This window comes from Diorhabda sublineata, chromosome 2 (assembly GCF_026230105.1).
Source record: "Diorhabda sublineata isolate icDioSubl1.1 chromosome 2, icDioSubl1.1, whole genome shotgun sequence".
Lineage (NCBI taxonomy): Eukaryota > Metazoa > Arthropoda > Insecta > Coleoptera > Chrysomelidae > Diorhabda > Diorhabda sublineata.
In genome coordinates, this window is record NC_079475.1 from 25,926,703 (window position 1) to 25,953,342 (window position 26,640).

At 28.9% G+C, this 26,640-nt stretch overlaps 4 protein-coding genes and 1 long non-coding RNA gene across 5 annotated transcripts in view; 3 read left to right on the plus strand and 2 right to left on the minus strand.

Moving 5' to 3' along the window:
* Positions 1 to 10,153, plus strand: part of LOC130440485 (klaroid protein-like) — a 22,379-nt gene extending 12,226 nt beyond the window's left edge. The window contains exon 5 of the mRNA XM_056773667.1: positions 1,918 to 10,153. Within this exon, the coding sequence (XP_056629645.1) occupies positions 1,918 to 3,134 (1,217 nt within the window). The 3' untranslated portion in view covers positions 3,135 to 10,153. The remainder of the gene's footprint in view (positions 1 to 1,917) is intronic.
* On the minus strand, positions 7,264 to 10,818 carry LOC130440488 (uncharacterized). The gene is made up of 3 exons (XR_008909543.1): positions 10,593 to 10,818; positions 10,179 to 10,390; positions 7,264 to 7,393 (listed from the first exon to the last, which is right to left on the minus strand). It is a non-coding gene; the product is annotated as an uncharacterized LOC130440488 (long non-coding RNA).
* Positions 10,819 to 10,941: 123 nt separating this feature from the next.
* On the plus strand, positions 10,942 to 19,083 carry LOC130440490 (glutaminyl-peptide cyclotransferase-like). Its single transcript, XM_056773672.1, has 6 exons — positions 10,942 to 11,939; positions 12,225 to 12,552; positions 12,747 to 13,071; positions 13,897 to 14,030; positions 15,925 to 16,066; positions 18,900 to 19,083. The coding sequence occupies exons 1-6, from the start codon at positions 11,859 to 11,861 to the stop codon at positions 18,940 to 18,942; spliced, it is 1,053 nt and encodes a 350-aa protein (XP_056629650.1). The 5' UTR covers positions 10,942 to 11,858; the 3' UTR covers positions 18,943 to 19,083.
* A 1,513-nt stretch (positions 19,084 to 20,596) lies between these two features.
* Positions 20,597 to 22,925, plus strand: LOC130453161 (D-beta-hydroxybutyrate dehydrogenase, mitochondrial). The gene is made up of 4 exons (XM_056792769.1): positions 20,597 to 21,504; positions 21,606 to 21,758; positions 22,019 to 22,346; positions 22,677 to 22,925. Exons 1-4 carry the CDS (start codon positions 21,048 to 21,050, stop codon positions 22,897 to 22,899), a joined length of 1,161 nt encoding a protein of 386 aa, XP_056648747.1. The 5' UTR covers positions 20,597 to 21,047; the 3' UTR covers positions 22,900 to 22,925.
* A 1,569-nt stretch (positions 22,926 to 24,494) lies between these two features.
* Positions 24,495 to 26,284, minus strand: LOC130453162 (39S ribosomal protein L11, mitochondrial). Its single transcript, XM_056792770.1, has 3 exons — positions 25,818 to 26,284; positions 25,570 to 25,759; positions 24,495 to 25,376 (listed from the first exon to the last, which is right to left on the minus strand). The coding sequence occupies exons 1-3, from the start codon at positions 25,947 to 25,949 to the stop codon at positions 25,111 to 25,113; spliced, it is 588 nt and encodes a 195-aa protein (XP_056648748.1). The 5' UTR covers positions 25,950 to 26,284; the 3' UTR covers positions 24,495 to 25,110.
* Positions 26,285 to 26,640: the final 356 nt, after the last annotated feature.

Sequence of the window (26,640 nt, forward strand, 5' to 3'; positions counted from 1 at the left end):
AATTGTCAGACAGCAAATGGATAACAAAAAATTAATGAAATGAAATGAAGGTATTTGTCCCGTTGTTAAAATTACTGTTACAAAATAGAGAAATACATTATTGTGGAAAAATTGTCACAATTTGTATACAAAAGCTTTCAAAAAACTAAAAAACAAACATAAAAAAGATACAAATAAAATAAAATTTCAATGTATAGAAGGAAACCACAATGAATAACAAAATTATAGGTAATAATTAGTATAAAAGATAAAAAAGAAAAGCTGGAAACACCTAATTAAATAAATTAAAAATAAAAATTAAAATTTATTACTAAGAACAAAAAATATATATATATACATATATGGAGCTTATCTATGGAAATCCGGAATGGTTGCAGCCCTCAACTGGATTTCGAGATGTTGGAGTTGAGTTGAATTTGTTTCTTGTGGTGTACCAGTGGAGTTCTTTGGGTGTGGTCAACCCGGCAGCGATATAACTGCGGGAAAAAAATACTTTGAAGAAGGAAACGGGAACACAGATGGAGATCATTGAAGAAGGAACGAATAGAAAGAACAGATTTGAATAAAAGGAACTTATGCTCTGACATATAAAAAAATTCTAGATATTCGTTCTCTTCCAAAATAAATAGAAAATACGAATTTATATGGAAAATTTGCTAAAGTAAAAGTAAATTCATAAAGATAACTAGAATTTTTGTCAACAGTCGTAATAAAAAAAGCTAAAAAGATATTAGTAAAACTTACCAGCGAATATAATGAATAAAATCACAAATTTACTATAATTTGAAGTACTGGACGAATTCGAATACATTCCGTGGTTTTATTAAATTTCTCCAATGACGTGGGAGGCGGATAACAAATTAATTTTTTCAAACACCCGAATGTTGGAATAAATAAATGACTACTTTGTCACAATATATGAACAACGAAATATTCAAAATGTTTGAAGAAAAACGTAACAAGCCGAACGGCATGTTACAAAGACCAACAACGTTAGAAAACGACATACTAAGAATAGAATGGAAGTAAATCTATCAGACAATCAAGGAACTCTCAATTGGTCGTTTGATTAATGGATACGAAAAATAGGCACGCGATATGATGATTTAAAACGGATAAGGCGGCGGCTCTGTTTTACAGCAAAGACAGTGGCTCTCCTTCCAAAGATGGATCACCACTTACGAAGGCACTTCTGTGTGTTTGAACTGATTTTAATTGAAATGTATACGGCTATTGTCAAAAAACACAGTTTGTACCACTGCAGGTACACCATACCGTTTATTCCGATTGCTACATTTTCTTGGTGGCAAAATTTGTTGAAAATTTAATTTAAAAGACATTATATTCTGGTCTTCCGTAAGTGAATGAGTGGATGTAATCGAGTATCTAAAAATTAGCTTAAAGCTAACGAAGAGAACAATACCTATAGACATACGTTTGCGGTCGATGGGTGCTAGGTCTTATATAGTAAATAGAGTACATTCGAAAAAATCTTTGAGCACGCGCCTTTCAAAACTCTCAATAATCTTTCACAAAGTTTCAACTTACTGCTTCGATCCATTTAATTAAAGTAGACATCAGTCAAGTTATTTTGAAATTAGTTTCGCACTGTTATAAATTGTTTGACTAAAAAAGGTTTAACTAACACCAACACAAATCAAAAACAGAATAGAGGCTGTTTACGATAACTTGTGTCCATAATAAAAAGACGAGAATCCTTAGAAAATGACCAACATATGGGAGGTACAGTGTCCACTCCTGAAAACATTAAATTAGTGATGATAAAATTTAGTGCTTCGAATTCTCAGCGCAGTGCAAACGTATTGTCGAGTAAAATGATCTATGAAGTAAAATATTCTTTTTTCTACCACTTGCTGTCGTTTTTTAAGTTAACCTAAAACTAAATTCACATTTCAGGTTGGTGGTTATGGTTAAACTTGGCTAGTTCACTTATAGCAAATAAATCAGAAGAAATAACAACCGTTCCCATGGATACACACGTAATAGAAAAAATTACTAATATTCCTCATTTATCTATCGATGGTTCACGAGAACGTATTGATGAGAATGAGATTTTTGTCAATCAGCAAAAACTAATAGACAGTCTTCGATATGAAGTAACGAAAATAAGATCTGAAATGATGGAAGCTGAAAAGACACGACAAGAAGATATGAATAAGATTATTCGAGATCTAAGTGTAGATAAAACGGATAAAAGTGTGTATATAACACAAAGAATTAATAGGTGCTGTAAAAACCCAATGATTGATATGGAGAGCTATATAAGCAAAATCTTGGCGAAATATCTCAACGATCCTGAATTTTTGAGAAATCAAAGAGGTTTTACGGATTATTTAAAAAATATATTTGTTGCTAGACAGGAGTCGGCGTATAGACTTGGTAACATAACCGCAAATATAGATGATAAATATACCAATTTAATCAATGAAAATAGCGTTAAATTGATGGATGGAATAACGTCAAGGATTAGAAGGGAAATCGAAAAAGAATCCAAAGTTATTGAAGCTTCAACTTCTGGTGTTGTAACTATTACAGACGAACGTATCAAACAAATCGTACGAAGTGTTTTAGCTATATATGACGCTGACAAAACTGGTCTAGTAGACTATGCAATGGAATCCATGGGAGCACAGATTTTGAGTACTAGATGTACGGAAAACTACCATTACGGAAAAGCAGTAGTATCGGTTTTAGGAATTCCGCTGTGGTACCCTGTGAACTCTCCAAGAACCTTGATAACGCCTGGTATAAGTCCTGGACAATGTTGGGCGTTCCAAAATTTCCCCGGGTTCGTGATGATTCGTTTGTCCAAAAGAATTCAGATAGAAGCGTTTTCGATTGAACACATTAATCGTTTATTGGTACCAAACGGTGAAATAGATGCCGCTCCTAAACATTTCGAAGTTTATGGTTTGACGGACGAAAATGACAAGGAGCCGGTGCTTTTGGGTGAATACCTTTACGATTATGACGGGGAACCCTTACAGTTTTTCAACGTCCAAAAAGAAAATCAAGTTTTCGAAATTGTCGAGCTGAGGATAATTTCGAATCATGGAAATCCCAATTATACTTGTCTGTATAGGTTTAGAGTACACGGTAAAAGTATGTCGTAGTACAGAAAATACTTTTTTTATTCAAATATTGAAGCGTCGCTATTTGGGATTGAAGCATGAAATATGACGTCTTCGATGGTCTCATTTTATTTCTTAAATTTTGTTTTTATATTAGTTTCATGCTCTAGAATCAAATAGTGACAAAAGTATTTTCACAATATCGAAGAGGCCTTGAATTATAAGCTAAACTTACTCCTTTTGAGAATTTAGATCAGCTCGAAACGTTGTACAGTAATAACCCCATAAATCTACGAGAAATGGTAGATATCGACATAGTTTCTCATTTTTATCATCAATGTGTCATAATATTGTGATTCTTTTTGTGTTGTCTCACAGAATACTGGGGGGTTGGTTTAAAATTATTTTTGCCATGAAATTCGGCATATCATGGTGCCATTTTGGGATAGAATACTGATATCTTGATGTCCGAAATGAAAAAAAAAACATTGAAATTTGGCAAGAAAAGCACTTGTAAAAGTACACAACGCTAAAAGTCTAGGGACACCCTCTAAAGGAATCGTTTATCAGGAAATCAAAAATAAAAGTATCTGTTTGCTGAATGTGTTATTTATTAAAAAATTGGTTTTTTACAAACTAGTATACAAGTTTATTAAAAGAAAAATACGTAATAAAACATACGGAACTATGATCAACGATCGATATGACATTCTATACTTTCCAATAGCAGATTGAAACGCCTGTGTGTTGAAATAACCAAGCAATTAATGGTATCTAACTTCACTGCCACTAACTCATCTGAGGTTTACAATTGTGAATGCATCTAGTGCTAGAAACCTGTGTTTTCAATTGGATTCATATCAGGAGACTTGGCTGGCCAATTCAATCTCTGATATGTCTTGCTTCCAATGGGTCTCAAATCTTTTTTGCGTGATGTGGGTTACGTATGGGGCATATTTTGAGGTAAGTCCATTAATGGGGGTAGTTGAACATTATTTCTATATTTATTACAGTACTGCCTTGATAAAAAGTACCTTTAATGACCTGATTCTTTCTAGATCCTTTTCATCTTTAAGTAATACCTACGTCCATTTGGCCAAAAGCCTTCCTCTATGTTTTCGTGCTTCTCTATAGGTGGCTATGAAAGGTAACCTGTATCTACAAGAGTGCACGAGAAAATATTCTTCGAATTTATTGGAACACATCAACCCAGTTAGGTTCTCAAAGTTGGCAAGCTGAGTGTTTTAGATGAAGCTTTTTCAATTATTCGATACGCACACTTTTCATGACTCCCTTGTTGTAAAAATATTTGCTCTGGTAGTGATTTAAATTTGACTATTCATTATTTGTTATCGCACATTCACAAAGTACCTCTTTTCTTCCAAATCGTCATATTTTGATTACAGAGACCTACCGGAGAACTGTTCCATCTGTTAGAGTCATTTTATTATTATCATAAAGTCCTGGATGCAGTTGAATCAGATTTAAACCTATTTCTATCGTTGTTTTCATAATTCTTCACATTTTATAATACAATATGGCAAATGAATGAATGAAAAGGTTCTTTATCACTTCTACAAGTCACAAAATTATGGCCGTTGAAATATATACATTGTTATTACATTATTATAAGTTAAATGGGACGTTTCAAGTTACAAATAATTACATAATTATGGTGAAAAATTAAAAATGGAGTCAAAGCAATAATTTGCCTCTATGATATTGTCTACCGAATATAAATGTATTTACAAAATTGGAATATGTGCAGGATTCAGAGTTGGCATATCTGTGATATTTTCATAGCGGGAAGTATCGCCGTTTACATGATTAAAAATATCTTCTGTATTTAATTTTTAACAAAGTAACTTAGAATTACGAGATTTCGAGTTGCCTTATAGTATGTATTAAGATGTAGTCCTGTTTTACCGATGCCTTAATTTTATTTACTACAGTTTCACATTTGAATCGCATGCTAAATTTTATATTTTCTCATTTTTACTAACCGATTTTTATATTTGCAAATCACATCTTATAAATTTATATAAACTATGTTATTTTTCTTTATCTATGACTCTATGCCCTTACAGAGCCAGTTACTTTAGATCCTAAACCCAATTTTTCCTATTTGTTTTAGCTTTTTTATGGTTTAATTTTTCATTTTCCTCTCCATGAATTTAAAGTTCTACAATCACCGTTGGAATTGTTGGTTTATAATATTTTATCCCCTTTATTTTACTGATTTCTTCATTTCTATATCTCACTATTTTTTATTCTTTTTATCAATTTGAATTAGTCAGAGATTTTGATGTTGGTTTGTCTCAAATTTAATTTTAAAAAAGGACAACTGTTATCATTGTTAGGTTATAAATGTGTAGGGCTCCACTATTATCAAAGAGGAAAATATATCAGTTGACTATAATTGTACTAATAATTTTCTATATATATATCATTTAATGCCCCAATTTCCTCATGTTTCCCTCTCAATTCTTTCAATCACTTTGATATGGAACTACTTTTACTTCAACCTCCTGGCTCTCGTTGTAGCATTGAAAACGTTACTGTATTTCCGTTTACTCTTCATCAATGCCCTAGCCAGTTTATTCTCTGTTTTTAATCGTTTTACTATAACTTCCCCTTTGAAATCCTCTGTTAATCTATAATTCATATAAATTTTCTTTAATCTTGGTTAGGCCTGATATTCTTATCATCTTTATTTCCACTATTAGAGTCTGTGTTTTATCATTATTTTATATATATTTATTTTGGGCTTCTTAGTTAATATTTTGCTTTTCAAGATCTTCATATTTGCATGGTATGTTCTGTTAGCTGATTTTATTTTTTTCTTTCTATTTTTGACCATTTTTCCTCATGGTATTAAAAATTATTCGTAGTTTTGTTTTTCTTCGAATCATTATCTCCTTTTGTTTTCTGAAGGGAATTGATTTTCATAACTTAATTTTTGTTTTATTTTTATTTATTCTCGATGCCATTTCTTCTTTCTCTGTTGTCAGTTTCATTAACATACTTTCCATTGTAGTTTTTTTGTTTCCAAGGTATCATCATAATTACCAACTTAATTATTCTGAATTTTAGGCTAGAAAAAATTATACATGAAGTACAAATTTTGTACTTAATAGTTCAAATGGAAACGCTTCTTTGGTTTAAAAGTAAAAGTAGTATTAAATTATTGAAAAACCTAAAGATAACTGAATTACTTTATATTTTATAATAAAATTAGTTTGAAACTTGATACATTGACTCACGTTTTTATATAAATACTGAAACTCTAGATAAATATTTTATATTTCAGTTTAGTACATAAAAAATTAAAACATGTTTTTGAGAATTTTTTCCAATCTTATATAATGATTAAAATCATAGTACAATATTTGATAATAAGAATGCACAGGTCTTTTACACAGCAATAATACTATTTTCAATAGAAACGCAATCAAATATTCTGTACTCTAATAAATTTTCAACTTATCTGAAAAATAATTTTCGAATCTTCATTATCCCCCCTGAATCCGACCTCTTCAAATAACTACATTTTGTATCGTGACTTCAATATATTTTTAACGTTAATCTATAAATAAAATTCGTTTTAGTCATTTTCTATTTTTTTGCTATTAAGTAGTTTACTGATTTTTTACAAAATATCGATCGCTATTGTTGAATAATTGTACATTTGTTATTTTTTTAGTTAGATGTATAAAATACCTACATATATACATATAAATACAAATATTATTTTATGTTTTATATATATTTTCAATGATTTTTGGTTCGACAAATTTGTAGATACATAAATTTAAAGAGGGTTGTAACAAACTCAAATTAGAATCGGGTCAACCTGATTTGAAATCATAACTCTACTAGTTTTCATTCTGGTATTCATGGTACATAGCTCAGCATGTATTTCAGAATAATGACTATAATACATTATACATTTAAAAATAATTATATTACAAAAGTAATAAGAACAACTTTTTTCTTCTTTCCTCGTCCTGGCTCTAAATTCTCATTCCACCTCTTTCATGGTTGACGTCTACTCCGTGTTCCAATTCGAGATTTATCATCTTTACCAGTATGTCATTAAACTTATATATTGGTTTCAGTTCTCAATCTAAAGAAATCCCGCAGCTTATTTGCTCTAGCTACTTGTCCTCTTCTACGTCTCCATAAATGGTTATGTCAATTGTTTGATTGAAACAACTTGGTTCTAAGATTACAGTTTCAGCCAGCTTTCCTGTTTCTATCGAAGTTAAAAATTGAAGCCAATGTTTGTAATTTCCAAATTACTGTAACAAAAATAATATCAATATAACAAATATCATGTGAATGGAAATTTAAAATATTTTGTAATCGTATCATGTTCTGATGTATGTATGTACAAGTTGGTCATTATCGTGTATTTATTTACTTAACAACGGTTCAATTAATTTTAAGTTGTGTGTGTGTGTGTGTGTGTCATTTTTGCACTTTTTACTTAACAAATTTGTAGTTATAAAATATCACTATTTCATTTCTAATATATAACCATATGATGTTCCCATCTACCAAAGCTTTTTGATGTTATCATTATTTATTATTTTTATTGTATAAATTTATATGTAAATGTATATATTGTGTAATAAGTACAAATGAACAAGTCTAAATATAATAAATAGCCTATAGTCAATACAAGAGTACATTGGAATAATTATCTTCAGATATATATCATTGAAAAAAGGAATGTATTGAAATTAAAAGATATCTTAAATATATACAGCATATGCTCACAAAAAAACTGTATCTCAAAGCAACTACAGCCTTATGACCATATACACATCATTTATATCAAACATTAATATTAAGAATAGCCATTCTTGATATTATTGTCCTTCCTACTATGTAATTTTGAATGATGTTGCGGATTGAGGACTCGAAATAAAATTGTCCAAGAGTTTTTTAAAATGCCAATGTTTCGATCTTTTATTTGATCTTCATCAAGGCTAAATATATATATATATATATATATATATATATATATATACTAATATTTTAAATATAAAAATTTAAAAAAAATGAATATGTTTAATATTAGCTCAGTATTATAATAATTAATTTTCATGATTTATATTAGGTACACTCTTTGTATATTCAGGTAGGATATTCTGTACCTCCAAATTATGTCAAAATGAAACTATGATTATTTCAATGTACAATTTTATATTTTGTTAAATGGAATGAATATATTTTTAATTTATAGAGTACCACCAAGAAAAGTTTTTTACTGTAAAATTTTTAATATAAATTGTTGGTAAGTGTCGCTTTTCATTGTGTTATATTACAGAAGGTAATTTGAAAAAAGTATAAAAATAACTTTATTGTTTTTAAAAGCGATTTAAAATTTAATTGTGTAATTTGAAGAAAAGAAATATTCTATTTCAGCATAGTAGTTTTCCCCCTGTTTCCTGATTTAATTGGTGTGAGTAAAATATATTCAACTTATTCAAATTTTTACGGAAAATAGTTTGCTTAAAATGTGATAATTGGGTTGCTCCACCGATGCATAATAGAGTACTGTAATATCAATCATCTCCTCCCTACACAGTTTTTGAAAAGAAACCATGAACATTGCAACTTTTCTAAGCAATAAACACAAAAAATGTTTTGTTTCTATCAACATTTTTTTATTTGTATAATGTACGTTATTACCAAAACCTTCATTAACTTTAAATAGGTTAGAGCACAACTTCAGGTAAATTGAAATATAAATTGTGAGCAATAAGAATTCCTTCAGTTTCACATAATTTAAGATATAATATTGATCGTAAACAAGAGTCACTTTACTATATTTATGAACGCACTCAAAATCTGATCAGTTCAAAAAATCGTTGAAAAAAGGGTTAATGTGATGAAACCAATCAAAAATTATTTTTAAAATATATATATCTAGTCGTTAATCTATAGACAAATTGGAAGATTACTTGAATTTTTCCAAAATTTAATGTTTTTTCTATTTAGTTCCTCTTATATACATTTTATCAGTTTCTTTTTCATTCATTAGAAACTAAAAAAATTAAATTGTAAATACATGTATGGCCTTGTAAAAGTGGTTAATATATTATTATATATATATTATTTCAAATGCACGTTTTTGCAAAATGATAACAAAAAACTCAGTCACAATTTTGTTTATTGAACTTTTTTGCAAGTATTGTATAATTATTCAATTTTATTTATAGTAATAATAAGTGAAAAAATATAAATGGTATTTCAGAAATTTTTATTCAGATTTGAATATGCAAAATTGAGACGAAGAATATTAACCGAAATTTGTAACCTATGAAGTGAATTAGTATCACCTGGTGTCAACTGGACTTAGCTTGAACCTTCATCTTTTCTGAGTATTCTGTTTTTCTAATCACATTATTTGTGTTTTTACTGGAGATACACTCTTTTAGTAAACTTTCAGAATGAAGTTATGAAAATCCAACAAGTGAGAATCTAAATGTAAGTTTTATAGGAGAACTAACAAAAACATGAAAATTTGAGAAATACAAAATTTTATTGAGCTAATATCTAGTGTGGCCTCCCTGTGTAAAAATTACTGCATTCAGTCAATAATGTACTGAACTAATGAAGTTTATAAGCATTTCTTGAAAAGGCACCAGATTCTTTTTGAAGTGCTATTTGTAGATCATGAAGGCTATAGGTATAGCCGGTCAGTCCATAGATGTTCAATGGAATTGAGATCAAGACTTCATCTGTCAAAACTCATCAAATCTGAATAAAAATTTCTTGCGTAGCAAATGATAAATTGATCTACAATCAAAATTTTTGCTGGGAAGTGTACATTTGAAACTAATAATAACATAGTGTGTACACATATCAACATGAAAATTTAATTGAAAATTATTGGACTTTAAAAACAGTCTTATTGGAAATGTGAAAATATTTTTTTAGTTAACATTAAAATTCATACTTTTATAGTATTGTGTGGTACATTTTTTTATAATTTGGAAAATTGAATTTTGTATACTTCTTTTAATAAAGAATTTGTGAATTTTTTCAAATTTTCATTTCATTTGTTGGTCCTACCTTAGACTTTGTATGATGTATTCAATTTACAAGTCAAATTAATACACATTCATACATCATATATTTTCAACAAGATCCTCAAGAGTTCCTTTTGTTCTTTTGATAAAACTTTCCAAAAATCTGTTTCCAAATTAAACTATTCCTATCCAATGACTGGAAAACTGTTACTAGTGATCTAAGAAGGTAGAACATACTTTCGGACATCCTGCAAGCTAAAATAAAATTTTTGATTATAAAATGATATAAAAAAGTAAAATCCGGATAAAATCATTCAACATATTTAACCATTCAACAAAATGATTTCCTAAATACAAATTAATGAAGTTAGGAAGAAAAGATTTATTCTCGTATAGATATGAACTTGATTTCAATTTAAATATTTTTATGTTGATAAATAGTAAATATTACTCTCACCTTTTCGCTTGCTTATTCGTGCATCCTGGTACACAACAGCCCTTTACTTGTTTACTCATATTGACTAAGTAAATACGACAGCAAAATTCGCAACACATAATAACTTTCAAATGCCCAAAAATGCAAATAGCTAATAAACAAACAATATCAAACACCTTTACAAGATCAATAATCTTGGTTGTTTCTCGATGCATGATTGCAGCTTAGTTTCAGAATCCAGATTGACAAACATTCAAAAATAAAACACCAAAAAGTAAGCTTTTAAATGTAAACCGATAACATAGATGGCGTTTAAAATCGTCCTGAACTTCTTCTATTCCAGTCCACAGGCCCTGATCCTAACCAGAATAGTTTATGAGCGTCAGCGTCGCGTTCGATTTTTGGTGGAAATTTCGAATATAAAAATCCTACAAAAATTTTTATATTTTCATTACTTTAGTTTCTTGCATTAATTTTTCCATGACATAACATGTTTTTATGTCTATGGCTTTCCTTTGTGTATAGAATTTTCTTCAGTTTTTTAATAGTTTCTAGGTATTTGCTAATCGGTTATTAGCAGTTAATAACCATTTATGCACAAACAGATTTTGCGCTAAAGTTTAATACCAGTAAGGTATTTTTATAATAAGAAGCTAAAAAGTATAAAAACCACAAGCCTCAGTAACCTGTCAATTATCATAAGAATCAATCAAAAATAACTATATAAGGGGAATTAATAAATTTTAAAGTTAAAAAATACAACAACCCGTCACTTTATAACATTTACCCACTTGTATATTAGGGTCTAAAGATTCTCCTATCATATAGGATTTGGCATTAGTTTAATCAGTTCCCGTACAACAGTGAATGTGATTCAGATTACTTTCCGAACATTTTTGGGTTGATCTGGGGGTTAACCCATTCATATTTTCCTAAAACCCCAAAGATTGTAGGATATAGATTTAAAAGTCATATAGATTATCTATGTTTGGGGATTGTTTTCTAAAGGTAGCTTGAAACCATAGATAAAAAGTTCTATTATTTTTGCATATTATTAGATTTCCTGATGTGGGAGAATGTAATTACATTAACATAAACGTGCTAATTGCTTCGTGTTGTGCAATCTGCATAGATAACCTTTGTTACATCCATATATTGGAGTTGAGTAGGAGGATAAACTTCAGGTTCTGGTGGGGCTAGTTACAATAATCTTTACAGTTTTCAGTATTAGCTTCCAGTCATATCCTTGCTTTGTTCAAAGAAACAATAATTAAAAACTGATGTATTATGTTATCCACTGTTCTAAAATCTTTTCTCTTAGCTTCAGTATTTTTTGAAGGAAGCTACAGCCAATTGAGAAATATTCAGGTATTGTGCAATACAAATTTTATGTTGAATGAATTATTTTTATTATTATATTCTTATTACTAATATTTTGAATCATAATCAACACCATATAGATACTGTCACTCTACTGACAATAAAAAAGGTTTTGCTGCTCTCACTGTACTCTTCACATTTCCTGCAGAGTTACTGTTAGTTTTATTATACTTTTCAAATTGCTTACTTTATTAGTAGTTCTGATACTACATGGAGTATGGAGTATATTGTATGAACATTTAGTGAAAGTGAAAAATGATCAATATGTTGTAGATGAATCATAAAGGTAGTAAATTATCTGGAAATGGTATAAAATACTTGGCAGGCCTTTCTAATATCAATTATATCAATGAAATATTGGACAATATCTTAATACAAAGAGTAGTGGGAACTCCTGGCCACCAGAAAGTTTTCGATTATATAAATAAGGAATTAAAGGATCTTAATTGGACTGTAGATATTGATGAATTTACAGATGCAACCCCAAAGGGTCCTTTGAAATTTAAAAATATCATAGCAACTCTAAATCCAAATGCTGAACGATATTTGGTTTTAGCTTGCCATTATGACAGTAAATATTTTGAAAATATTGTTTTTGTAGGTAAGTCTTTGGATTTATATATGTAAATTTGAAAAAGTGTTTTCTAACTTCTTTGTTATTCATTAAAACATAAATACCGAGCCTATAATTATTGTCTTATAGATTTTTTTAACTAGAAATGTAGCAATTTAATCAGCCATTATACTTTTTGAATTTATCACTATTGTTACAGTTTTTTCCATTCAACATTATAGGTGCAATAGATTCAGCTGTACCATGTGCTATGATGTTGAATCTGATAAAAGTCATGGATAAAGAATTGAAATCAATTCAGTCAAATGATTTAAATTTAAAATTAATATTCTTTGACGGAGAAGAAGCTTTTGAGGAATGGGGACCACAGGATTCAATATATGGAGCAAAGCATTTAGCACAAACATATCAGAACTCAAAAACAAAGAGTTTAATTTCTGGTGAAGACGTTACTGAAATTGACAAAATAGACATATTTGTACTTCTAGATTTGATTGGTCATAAAGAAACCCAATTTTTAAGTACCTTTACTGATACAGAAAGTTGGTAAGTGTTGGGTCTAAAATTGATGAATTGAAAAATAAAATATAACAAGAACCTGTTCCATTTCACTTATAAAAAACAAATTGAACTTCTGTGTCAGTGTAAAAAGAGCTATGGTACTAATTGCTAATGTCTAAGTCTATAGATCTTCTTCTTTATTTTCCATAGAATTTATTTCCTTTTATAATTGGACTCTTCTATCTTATTCAATTATAGTAGCTTTTTTCTTTTGTAAAATTTGTCTTGTTCCACCTTTGTAATTGATCTCGTTTCTCCTTTTTAATTGACTTTGTTTTTTAATATTAGTTTTGTACCTTTTTTCTTAATCGTGCTTTTCACTTATATTTAGTTTGCGTCATTTGCTTCTAAGTGACGTAGCTTGTATAAGTTGATCAAGCTCTTCCCGTTTAATTGATTTTGTGCTTCCTTTTTAATGTCATTCTTCCTTTTCAATTGGTCCCGTACTCTCATTTATTGGCGTTCTTTTATTTTTGATTAGTATTGAATTATTTGTCTTGTCAATTAAATAATGTTCATTTTGAAATAAACATTTTTAAAAATTCTTGGATTAGTGACTTATGTATCATGATATGTACTTAATGTCTTTTGTCAGCTATTCCTGAATGTTTCAGAGTATATTTGTACTTCTTGTTATTTGATTGGCTATTTGTAAAACAACCATTTTTTCAGGTATAAACAACATAATGTGAATCTTAAATCTGACTGAAATTTTTTTAATTAAAATTTTTTATGATTACAATTATTTTTTTTTGTAAATTATCGAAGAAATTAGTAGTTCAATTCTTTTAATTCAAAGTATTTTTGCAGGTATTTGCGCCTAGCGGATATAGAAGATAGATTAAAAAATTTGAGGCTATTAGGGTATCCAAGAAAAACTTACTTTAGAAAAAGAAGAGCACAATATGAGATTGAAGATGATCATATTCCATTTTTAAGAAGAAGTAAGTAACTATGTGAATGTTATTTTTAGTTTAAAAAAATTATAATTAGGACTAAATAATATCTCAAGTTTTCTCTAGATATCCTCAACACTGTCAGCACGTAATTTTTTAAAACTGACTACCTAGTGCATAGGAATATTTTATATTGGCGTGGTTAGTTTTTGTTTGATAGTTTGACATTAGTTGATTTTCTCTTTGGCAGTGTATAACGTTTACCTGCCAGTGGCTAATTAGGCTATCACTTATTTTGAGTCATACTAAACCGGCTATTTAATTTAAATGTTTTCCAATTTTCGATCTGTTTTATCGGGAATAATAAAACATTTATTGATGTAGTTTATGGCATTGGAACAAATAAACATTAAAAATTATAATTAAAAAAACTTTGAACTAATTTATTTCTTTAAATTATTATTGTTTTGTTTTGTCGTATCTTTAATATTTTACCAAAAATTGAGTAAAAAACTAAAATAAATATTGATATGATAAAGCTATTTATAGCTTTCCTTTTGCAAGTGATCCGATTTTTTCCAAATTGAGCTGATAATATCAGCTCATATGTTTTCACTTTGATATGGTGGGTCAAATGAAATGACAAATTAAGACATTAATTCAGTTCATTCATAACCCAAAATGCACTTGTCAAGAAAAAAGTAAAATAAACTCACGTATCTTAACCACTGTGTTAATCACCAGACTCACTAGGCACCAATGAAAAAACAAGTAAATATATCCTCAATCATTCGAAATAAGTGATCTGAGTTATTTCCGTAAAACAAAAGTTGGTGCCCCATCAGTGAGGCTATTGCCCTGCCTTAAGTTATCTTAAAATTGGAAATAAAGAATGTGATATAATATATTTATAAATACAAATATTTATTTTATTCTTAAGATATATTTTCTTCCAGTCAAGGTAGATAGGAGTTGACATTTAGAACTAAAAACACATAAAACTGTCCAGAATAAAAATGTTCACCTTAAAAATTGTGATTTTGAAAATAATGAAAAATTTTAGTCTAAATCACATTATCATTTATAAATAATAATTTAAAAACTCATTATATATTAATTGGATGGTAATTTAAAATTTGAAAAACAATATTCAGAAATTAGTAGCCTGTTTAGAATTTTTAAAAAAATACTAGAAATTTCTATTGAGTACGAAAGTTATTATTTATTATAAATGAATACAATAGTCACTTGGTGGAAATGAGTAATTCCTATCACTTATACATTGATAGAAAAGATGGGGAAAAGCAAGAGAGATGAACTTCTCCCAAGGCTGTTGTGGGATTAGGAATTGTTGGTTTTATATTCCTTACATGCTTATGTTTTTTGATTCCAAACAATAATTTCTTTGTATGCATTCAGAAGTCAAACTTAGAAGTGGCCCCAAACTTTTGAACTTGCTGATATGGGAGACTTACACTACAAATATAGGTTATGAAATTCATTAGTATTCTTAATATGTATTATTAAAACAGTTAGTGTCAGCTAAAAAATCATTTACCTTGACATAAATTATTCATTAAGCAATGAACAAATTTCTTATATACCATTAAATTTGAAGATTCTTATTCTGAACTGTTTCATGAATAGAATCTCACCTAATAACATAAATAAAAAATAATACAATTATTTAAAAATCATAAATCACCAGAATTTAACTCTATAAATAATAATACTCTAAAGGAGTAGTCACACTGTGGTTTTACTAACTAGTATTATAATAAATAATTTAAATTATTTTTGGCATGTTTTGATCTATCTAATAAATTACAAACATTGTTGGCGTTTGATTTGTATCTCTTATGTACAAAATGGAAATAATGTACCTAGTATAGAAAAACTAGTATTAGTTTAGTCAATGGTAATATATTTTTTTATTTTTTAGATGTTCCAATTCTCCATTTGATTTCAATACCGTTTGGCAGTATTTGGCATACAGCACATGACAATCGAAGTGCGGTTGATATGACAACCGTGGAAAATATTAACAAAATTTTACGAATTTTCGTGGCCGAATACTTGAATATGTTAGTATCTAAATCTTAAATATTTTGTTTGTGTTCCACTGTGAAGTTGGCGATATACGTAAAATAGAATGAGAATATTTTCTAAAACATTATTTCAATGATTTACTTTCAATTCGACAATTAGATCCAACATTATTTGAAGTATATATGGATTTTTTTATCATAAATTTCATAGAATGGCAAATAGTTAAACTCTGATTTGATTACATTAAGAGCCAATTTGCTCAAATAAAAGCCAAAATAATTCACATTCTGACTTGCTTTCGTTTTATCGCCATGGTATGTACTTGGTTATGGTAGTTGTAGAAATTGGGCTTATATTGCGTTGAATTCTGTCTGCTTTGTGGGTGTAGTATATTGTATTTGAATTATTGATAGCTTTATTTATTAGTACTAATCAATAATAATACATAATATGATATAATTGTTTGAAAATTTCTCCTTTTGAATCTGTTTTAGACCAACCTCGTTCCCTTTATTTTCCTTATCTAATTTCATTACGTTTCCTAAACTATATCATTTGTTGGGCTCTTACTACATTGGTAACTACTTTTCCCATTCATCCTGTTTATTGATGTTACTTCGCCCTGTGGTCTTCTATATTTTCTTCTACGTGTAGTTCATTAAAAGGGGAACTTTTCCTGTAATTTTATCATTACTGCAAGATCAATTGAGCTGTATAGTTCATTTTAAAATTATGCCTGTATATGTACTAACAAACTATCAAGTAACTTTTTATTTCTTGATGTTTGTTCAGTGAGTTTAGTTGAGTAAAATCTCTTGGTATTGAAAATTATGTTGCATTTTGTGATGAAACATACAGTGTAGTATATTTAAACTCGTATTTATTCTGTATTATTGGAAGGAAGAATAAGTTATGTTGTAGATTCTATAAGGTCAGTAGAAATCAGCTCTGCTAGTCTAACTAGTTATCTAGATCCAAAATGATGGAATCAATTTTCCTTGGAAATTTTTTAATGCATGAAATTTATTAAATGGTTTAAGAGGAAGATTCCTGCGAATATTCCTCTTTATCCCTCATTATTCACTAAGACAGTGAGAAAAACAGAACATTAGCTCTAAAATAGATAATAGAAAAGGCATTTATATTTCTTATAAACAAAAAATGTATATACAAGAAGAAATCTCGAAGTAAAAATAAAAGTATATAAAGTGAACAGTATATGTATAGATATAAATGTGGAAACAAATTTGTATTTCATACATTTTTTCAAAATGTAGCACAGCGCCTTTGACTGTTAATTTTTGTACATGAAAAATACAAAGTATATAACATTATTTGTCTTGGACGTTAATTAAAAAGTAGAAAAGTCCAAAACCAGCAGCTGAAAAAATATAGGACAAAATAAGAAAAAAAGTACAACGAGCGGGAACTTATTCTAAGAATGTACAAATACAGAAGAACATATAAATCAAAAATACAAATGAAAAGAAAAAATGAGACGAAGATAAACATGGAATACAGTATTTGGCAGTATTATACAAGACATAGACAAATTCATATATAAGGATTAAATATAAATCCAGCACCTTAGTATGCAAGGCACTACCCAAGCTTGTATTACAACTATTCATTTGAACCAAAATATTTATAACTTGTTTGATTAAACGTCCGTTTTAAATTCTTGTGTCATTTATTACACATCTCCATCGCTGAATGGGTGGTGTACGATTTGGCAGTTGATCCTGGTACCAAAATAATTTTATATGACAAAATAAACAATATCTTCAAATTATGTGTTTCTGTTGACACATCTGTGGGATTATGCCATAATAAAAGATGTATTAAAGTACCCAACAATTAAAGATTTTATTTATAATATACAATATGCAAACTCTACTACCTTTTATCAAATTGATAGTTTTATTCCAAACTATTAATATAAACAAATATTTTAAAATTTTATGAAATATATTTTTTTGTTGTCCAAATAAATGTAATGTTCTTTTGAGAGTTTTATTTCCAATGTGTCTGACCTACCTAACCTTTTCAGTTCTCTTGATATCAACACATAAACATACATGTTATTATATTAATAATATATCGCATTATTTTTATGGCAACTTCAATATTCACACCATACACAGAATGCAGCTTCAATTTTCTATGCATGCTTGAAACTAAATTGCTATGTTAGAATAAATCCTTTTTTATTCTATAATTAAACCATTACTTACAGTCGTTTGCACCCTATGTATTTTTTTCTGGTTTTTCAAAAAACTTTTTGAGATATTTATATTTGCACTTTATAGCCTTGGCCATTTGTTTGTAAATTCTTATGTACAAAATTGTGGGAATTGCGTGAAGTAGAACTAGAGTAATATATAATCAAAGGTTAATGTAACATGAAAATTTCTTGAGTTATCTCGGAGTGAAATGCTGATAATTAGAACTCTCTAAATTATGAATAAAGGTGCAAATTTCTAACAAACATTTCCTGAATAAAATTAGATTTCTAAAAAAATTTCTCACCTAACATGTAAGTGACATTAGATTGTTTTGAAAGCATAAAAAAGACATTCTCACTTTTATAATAAATAAGCTAATAGAATTTTTAAATTTATTTAAAATATGTGCTATAAACAAATTCGATGATATAAAAGGCATTTTTACTGAAACATCCGGTACATCTCAAGAATAGAAAATGATATTTACCTAATATCAATTACCAAAATACACTATATAAACAAAGTTGAATTATTAAAAATTTGAAAAATATATTTAATGAGTTAGGTTAAATTTTTGAAATCATTTGGTATTTGATGACTTTATCATATAACTATATATAATATTTATTAATAACTATTTTAGTGACCTGAGACATACCGAGTCAATACCCGAAAAAGAATTATAGTAATTGAAGTTATGAAGATATGAATTCTAGCAGGAAGAAGACTGTTTCATTTACAGACACTCAACTGAAACGCTTATTATGTATATAGATTTTTTTAAAATTTTGTTAATAAAAAGTGATAATAAAAATTTTTTATTTAAATTCTCATATTATTACATCTCAAAGCTGGAAAAGTAAATTTAGAGGAATGAAATGGTTTAACTACGACAAAGTCTATACAACAACTATATTATGAGAAATGTTAACAAATATTAAAGATAAAATTATGGAATAAATGAAATTTTTGGTGTTTTTCATGTTGAATTTTCCAGGGAAACTTTTGTAAATTGAGATATTTATATGGTGAATGGACTAGCGTTTGAGTCGACAACTTTGCAATTACAGGAGAAATTTTGTTCAATGTGAGGATCTCGTTTTTAAAAAAGAAACTGTACAATTCATCGAATGATATTTTTACTAGTTTCATCAAATGTTTTAATAAGGCCTGGACGACCTCCAGAATGTTGGACTAATAACTGTTCCAGTACTTCGATATTCTTTAATTGTACGATATACAGTCGATTTCGCAATCCCTAAAAAGTAAAAATGTTTCAAGTTAATTTCATACAAAAATGTAATTTTTCTACAACTTACTCATCGTTGTAACAATTTTATTACACGACAGCAGTAAAGATTTTTGGTTGATCAGTTAAAATTTGTTTATACAAATTTATCATACTCTGTTTTTCGTTTAGTGACAAATGACCCAAACTTATCAATTTCCGTCTTTTTGGTGGAGAAGAAAGACCGCTGGTACTTGGAGTAGCATCCATATTTAATCAAAAAGTTATACAATGAGTTCTGATAAGAACTGTTTTTTTTATGTTGAAATAAAGCAATGCACAATAATCAGAAATGACGAATGAACAAAGTTTACGGAAAACTAGCACAAAATATTTTTAGGTTAGGTATTGGCAAGTATTTTGTTACAGATGTGTAAAAAGTATCGTATGAAACGATTTGTGTCACTCCTATTCAAATGATATACCAAGTTTTGTCGAAAAATATTAATATTAATTCATTTACATATTATTATTTAATAGCAGATGTGTGAATCCGTTAATTCAACGCTCATTACAAGAGTCGTCGTGAACGTTAGTCTTGACGTCATGAGTGACATTCTCACCGCGACCATAACGACCGTTGTTACGACGAAAAGAGTATTTCAGGCGCCATGAACGTTTATTGAAATACATCCATAAACTACTTTCATATATTACGTTACATATTAACCACTTTTATTCATAACTATTCATTACTTATGGAAATAATAATGACTATCATTATCTCTAACAATTTGGCAGCCTTAATTTTCATTGCGTATGCGCTTATTAGTCCTCCATCGATCAAAATCTCGACCTGGCGGCCACAGAGTGAGATAACTAAACTCCCACAGAACATACCAGTTATGCTTTGTCTTATATGTAATACCCCTATATGGACAGTTGGTATGGAAAGAAAACGTCCATACGTTACAGTGCCGACAATATTCATTTTCTCTCTCGTTCGAGACCCTTTATCTATACTGCGCATGCATAAGAATGTACAGAACCGAGCAAGAGCCTCGGAGGATAGAGAAAGCGTTATCATTCTGTCTTCCTTAGTCGGAACAGCTTCCACTGTTTATATAGAGGTATTACATATATGTGTTTTGTGATAAGAACCTTCGTTTCAAGACCTGTATGTAAGACCGTAACCACAGATGATAGTTTTCGAAAAGCCCTGAGTCGTCTGATTAAGTATGATTACTCGATGGTCTTGAAAGTATCCATTAAGCTGTACATTAACTATACACTAGAGTGGAAGAAAGTGAATAAAGAATAAAATGCTCATGACTATTACATAGTGAAATTATATCTGAAACATACTAGCTGATTAATTATATTGGTTAATGACCTATTGTGTGGAGGCAAAAGTAGCTTAAAAAAAGATTTTGAAAATGTCATGTCTGCTGTTTGGGGTTAATTTAGTACGAAATTTGGAAATTATGACTTTTGTATATTGATTAATATCTCAACAACATGATGTATGAAGGGCAATAATATTCAGTTAGATTTGTTTTAAGAATGGAGATATTGTCCAAATACTCTCTAGTCACTTTCGAAATATTGAACGAAATGTATGTAGCAATTGGAACAGGAGTTTTGGGAATCTTGTATCTCCTTAAAAAAGGATTTCATAGATATGATACTATCCGTACTTTAACAATTGTTTCACTTACCACTGTTAGTGTAGCATATGTTAATAAAAGAAACCGAAAACAACTACAAGCGAATAAGACTAAAGTTGTTTGTATAACAGGATGTGATTCAGGACTTGGGTTTTCTTTAGCACAACATACTGTTGATATGGGTTTTACAGTGATTGCTGGATTTTTAAGTTTAGAATCCAAAGGCTGTAAAGATATTCGACAGAAGTATGGAAAAAATATAATTCAAATACAACTTGATATAACAGATACTAATAGTGTTAGAGCAGCTGTTCAAACCATTGAACATTTTTTAACGAGAAATTCTGGATATTGTATGTATACTTTTTGTTCAAAATTATAATCTTAAATCTATTTTTCTTATTCAAAATTTTTAAATATGAAATTTCACTATTTAACAAAATCTTATTTTCAGCTCTACATGCTATTATCAATAATGCAGGAATAATGGTATTTGGAGAATTTGAATGGTTAACTGAGAATCTCATACATCAACAAGTTGAATTAAATCTAATGGGCACTCTAAGATTCACCAATGCTTTTTGCCCTCTTCTTAGACTTCATCAAGGTAATTTATAATGAACATATACATATATACATTCATTTTTCTGCTGGAATATTCTTTATGCAATCAATGATTTGTTACAAAAACTAGCAGGGGTACTAAACCAATTTCACAACAAATTTAGTTATTCACATACTATGATTTTTTGCCAGGAGAACTTTAAGGTATTAATAGTTGTTTGATTTTTAAACATATAATCTGATTTTTGTTTGAACATCATATTAAATTTCAATTTTTAATGATATGTTCCATTTTTTTTACAGGCAGAGTAATAACTGTTACTAGTCACTGTGCTCAAGCTGCCCTTCCTGGAATAGCTGTGTATGGTGCAACAAAAGCAGCATTATCTGCATTTAATGATGGTTTTAGAACAGAAATGAGTAAATATGGAGTGAAGGTTATTCAATTCATACCTGGCTCTTTCACTTTACAAAGCAATATAATGGCCAAGCAGCTTCAGTATGTGCAAGAAATGCACGATAATTTTACTCCAGAACAACATGCATTTTATAGTGACTATTTTAAAGCTTACAATATCTATTTGTCATTCCTTACACCACCACCAAGTCCAATAAAAATTGATGATCCCAAGTAAGTATATCAAACATTATGATTATATCTGCATAAGTTAACACATATATTGTTAGTTGGCTTGAACTTTTACTGTAAAAAGTTTAGGTTTCACCTACGAGCCCCGTCCCATTTTAGTTGGCCCACTTAGAAAAATTAAAAATTATTAAACTTTATTTTAAAATGCCAAAAACTTTTTTTGTACCAAATCAGTTTCATGAAACTTTCTCATCAAATTTAAGGTTCTAAATTAGAATAAGAAATACTTTTATTTTCAAACACATTCATATCAGTAGTAATGAATAAGTGCTCCATTAAATTGTATATATCCAATTAATTTTTAATTTTCAGGCTATACATAGAATATGAAAAGACTCTACTAGATGAACACCCATGTGTTGTATACAAAAATGAGAATTGGAGATATTGGTTTTATCATAATCTATTCAAATTCAGTCCTTGGTTCCTGCGAGATTATTTTGTTTTAAAATTTATGTCTATGCCCAATTATGTACCTAGTGATACTAATATAAGTAGCGATAGTTATGATGGGAGTGACGATCTTGTATTGTGAAGTGAATAAATGCGAAATATTTCAAATATATTTCATTTTACATTCATAATTCTTTAATGTACATTTCAATAACTACAAGAGATCTTGCTCAAAGTTTGGCTATATCTGTATTAGTGGTGGTATTAGTGTGATTCTGACAATATAGCATTCCAAAGTGGTAATGAAATAAATTAGTATATTGATATTTTACAAAAACTGTAGGTTTCATTTAATCTAGTCATGATTTATTAATTGGCCATTTATAATCAGATTTTGCAATTTCTTCAATATTTATCTCGTGATCCGTCTCTATAAACTTTATTGAAACAGATTAAACATGATAATGTATCAAATAATTTCAGTAGGCAATTAAGTAAACTGGTATGTTTGATATGTTCACCTTATATAAACTATAAATTGTTCTACGTATAAAACCTTGAGTTGCTTTATCAACCGATTTCAGTTTTTGAACGTCGTTAGATCACAAACAAAATCATATTATTTTTATTATAAAGCGTTCTTGAAATTTTTTAAATATTAAATAGAAAAACATTGAATTCATTCACAAGACATTTTACCACGCCTGTGGTAAAACGGATCCTTTACTTTTTATTCAATTTATCATGTTTTGTTGGAATTTTGTTGCTGGGCTCAGTTACATAATATTATATTTTTGTAAGATGTAAGAACACCTCTATCACAGGTTTATGTGAAATTAATTAATCAATTCGTCGAATGTGATTTATTTAATACTAAAATACACAGACAAAGGGGTATTTAAATGAATATTTGTGGAATTGGAACAAATTCCACAAAACCAAGGCAAAATATAACAAATTAAAAGACCAAATTGGCGAAAGAAGAGAATGTGGTGCTCATTTTTACACTAGTATTTAATTAAAATGATCAAACACTTATTATACTTCGATTACTCTTTATATTAATTAATTTCCCATACTATTTGAATCCTATTTTTATAGGTGAGAGACCTTTATAACACATATATCAATCATTTTCTTTCATTCGTACTATGTTCCAGATAATCTACTAAACCACTTTGCCATTGGATGAATACATACTAAATTCATTTAATAAAATCATATTATGACATGCCTTAGTATAATTGTTCCCTAGTTGTCAAAAAATATGTTTAAAATATGCATGGTTTATGTCCTTGTACTGTTGCACTCAAATTGTAGGACATTTTCTCCAGATGTAGAAAAAGCTAAAGGATTATATTGTTATCAGTGTCACTCAAAATCTACGGAAAATTATCCGAAATGCGACTTCAATTATTTTAAATTAAATACATATAATGTAAAATTAGGAATGATGTTCAAATGTCCTCCTCTTCAAGAACAATTCTGTTTCATAAGCGTCAATAAATCGGAAGGAGTTGTTACAACGTATAGAGGTTGTACCAATGATAGAGATAAGGAAAATAACTCGTTACGATCAGGATGTTTAGTCTTAAATGGTGATGGAATTCAGAAATTATGTTTTTGTAATACTCATTTGTGTAATGTATCTATTTCATTCACGAGGACGAGCTGGTTGATCAGAATGCTCGTTATAATAGCGGTGTTGTTATATAGGTAGCTTTATAAGCAATATAGATGTGTTATAAATTATTAAGACTACTATTACAGAAATTTAACTCATTAGAACACCTCTTAAAACCAAAAAGTTACGGATTTCTCGTGTTTTTCTAAGTTTAATGACAATTGATACATGATTCCAAAGGTACTGAAACTCTCTGAGACTGATAGTATTACATTTTTTCCTTATTATTCATATGGTATGTATGAATGATATACAAGTATTAAAACAAAAATTATTTCAAATAACTATGTATTAATTATCGGCGAATTGTATTACTCCAACCTCACACAATATCATTTGATAGTTGTAACAAAAAGTATTTTACATTTTGATGTTTAGTTTCTGTTTTCTATAATAAAAATTGAATTTTAAATTCATGTTTCCAATTTCATTTATTGGTACAGCAGTAATGCAGTCTACCCCTACATAACAAAAAAAGAATTGAATATTTGTTGAATTTACTCAAGATGAAGATGGAAATAGGTTTAAACTTAATTTTGTACCTGTTGTAAAATCTAATTTTTATTCAGAAGTGACAATTTAGCAACAAATATATTTAGAGACAACTGAAAAACATTTTTATGTTATTACTAAGAATGATAAAACACTACAGTATAAAATTTGAATTCATTAGCCGGTTCTCAACATTTTTGCTTCTTTCTTTTCTTGTAATTCCTTTTTCTGTTGCTCTACTATCAATTTTCTCTGGTTTAAAAATTCTCCATATTCCTCAGCATTTAAATCTTTAACAACTTCTATGCCACATGATTTTGCTATTCCGACTATCATCTTGCACACATCTTCCAATGTCTTGATTTCTAGCGTTGGATCCGTTTGTTTTATTTTGGCAATTTCATAAACATGTTTAAGCGTTACTTTACCACTTATCTCTTTACCTATAAGTATCATATTTAAGACAAAGTAAGATCACAATGAGAAATATTGTAGCTAGAAATCTACATGTTGTGTTTAAATATGGTCTATTTCTAGAGATTGAAGTCTTATATCAAAGAAATCTGAAATTTAACTAGATGAAAAACCTGAAAGAGGAAAATTGGAATATCCTCATTTATGGTTTGTTTTTATTACCTGGTTCCATAGCAGCTCGTTGTATTCCAGCTGCCTGCTTAAGAAAGTATACTACTGGAGGCTTATTTATCACTAATTCATAACTTCTATCTGGATTAACAGTTATCCTAGTAGGTAAAGGTATACCTTCTTTTAAATCTTTAGTTCTTTCATTAAAGTCTTTACAAAATGCGGCTATATTTATTCCTCGCTGTAGGGAAGGAAACCTTTAAAAAGTAACCGATTTAAGAATAAGCAACACATTATACCTGACCCAACATTGGTCCAAGCGGTGGTCCTGCAGCTGCCATACCAGCTGGTATATTGGTACGAATTTTACCGTGTTGAATTTTTTCTGAAACTTTTTTCAAAGACTTTAATCTTGCGGCGGCTTTAGACATTTTAATTGATTTTATAATCTACTGAAAACTGTTTAAAATTGAGGTTATAATTTTAAGACGAATATTTGTAATATTCTTGTCTTCTTCGTTTTTACGAGACGAATAATAGAAAGTAATTCAGCACTTTGACGCATTATGTTCATGCGGAGCGAAATTTGGGTTATGAAGAAGTTATTGAAATATTATTCGAATGAACATCAATCACAATTATAATAAAAAATTACTGTGATTTAATTTCTAATCAACATTTAACGAGTTCAAAGAAATAACATCATTTATGGTTGAATTAGTACTTATTGGATCGTGATCATTTACAATGTTGTTCTCGTTAAAATGTTCACTGCGGAATCCATTTTGTTTTTTATTGAGTCGTCTACGTAACCCTCCGCAACTGTGTTGGATGTCCATCCACCATGGGTTGAATTATATCACCACCGGAATTCACTAATAGAGACGCTGAAGAGCGTCGAAATGTATGCCCAGTGTAGTTTTTTGGATTAGGTAAATTCAAATATGTTGCGATAAATGAAGAAATTTTTGAAAAGGTATTGATACCTTCAAATTGGGTTTTGCATTTTCCATTTCTATATAGCAAAAAGAAATGATCGGTTTTGACATTTGTGGGTCGTTGGTTTTCATATTTTTATATATATATATATATATATATATATATATATATATATATATATAT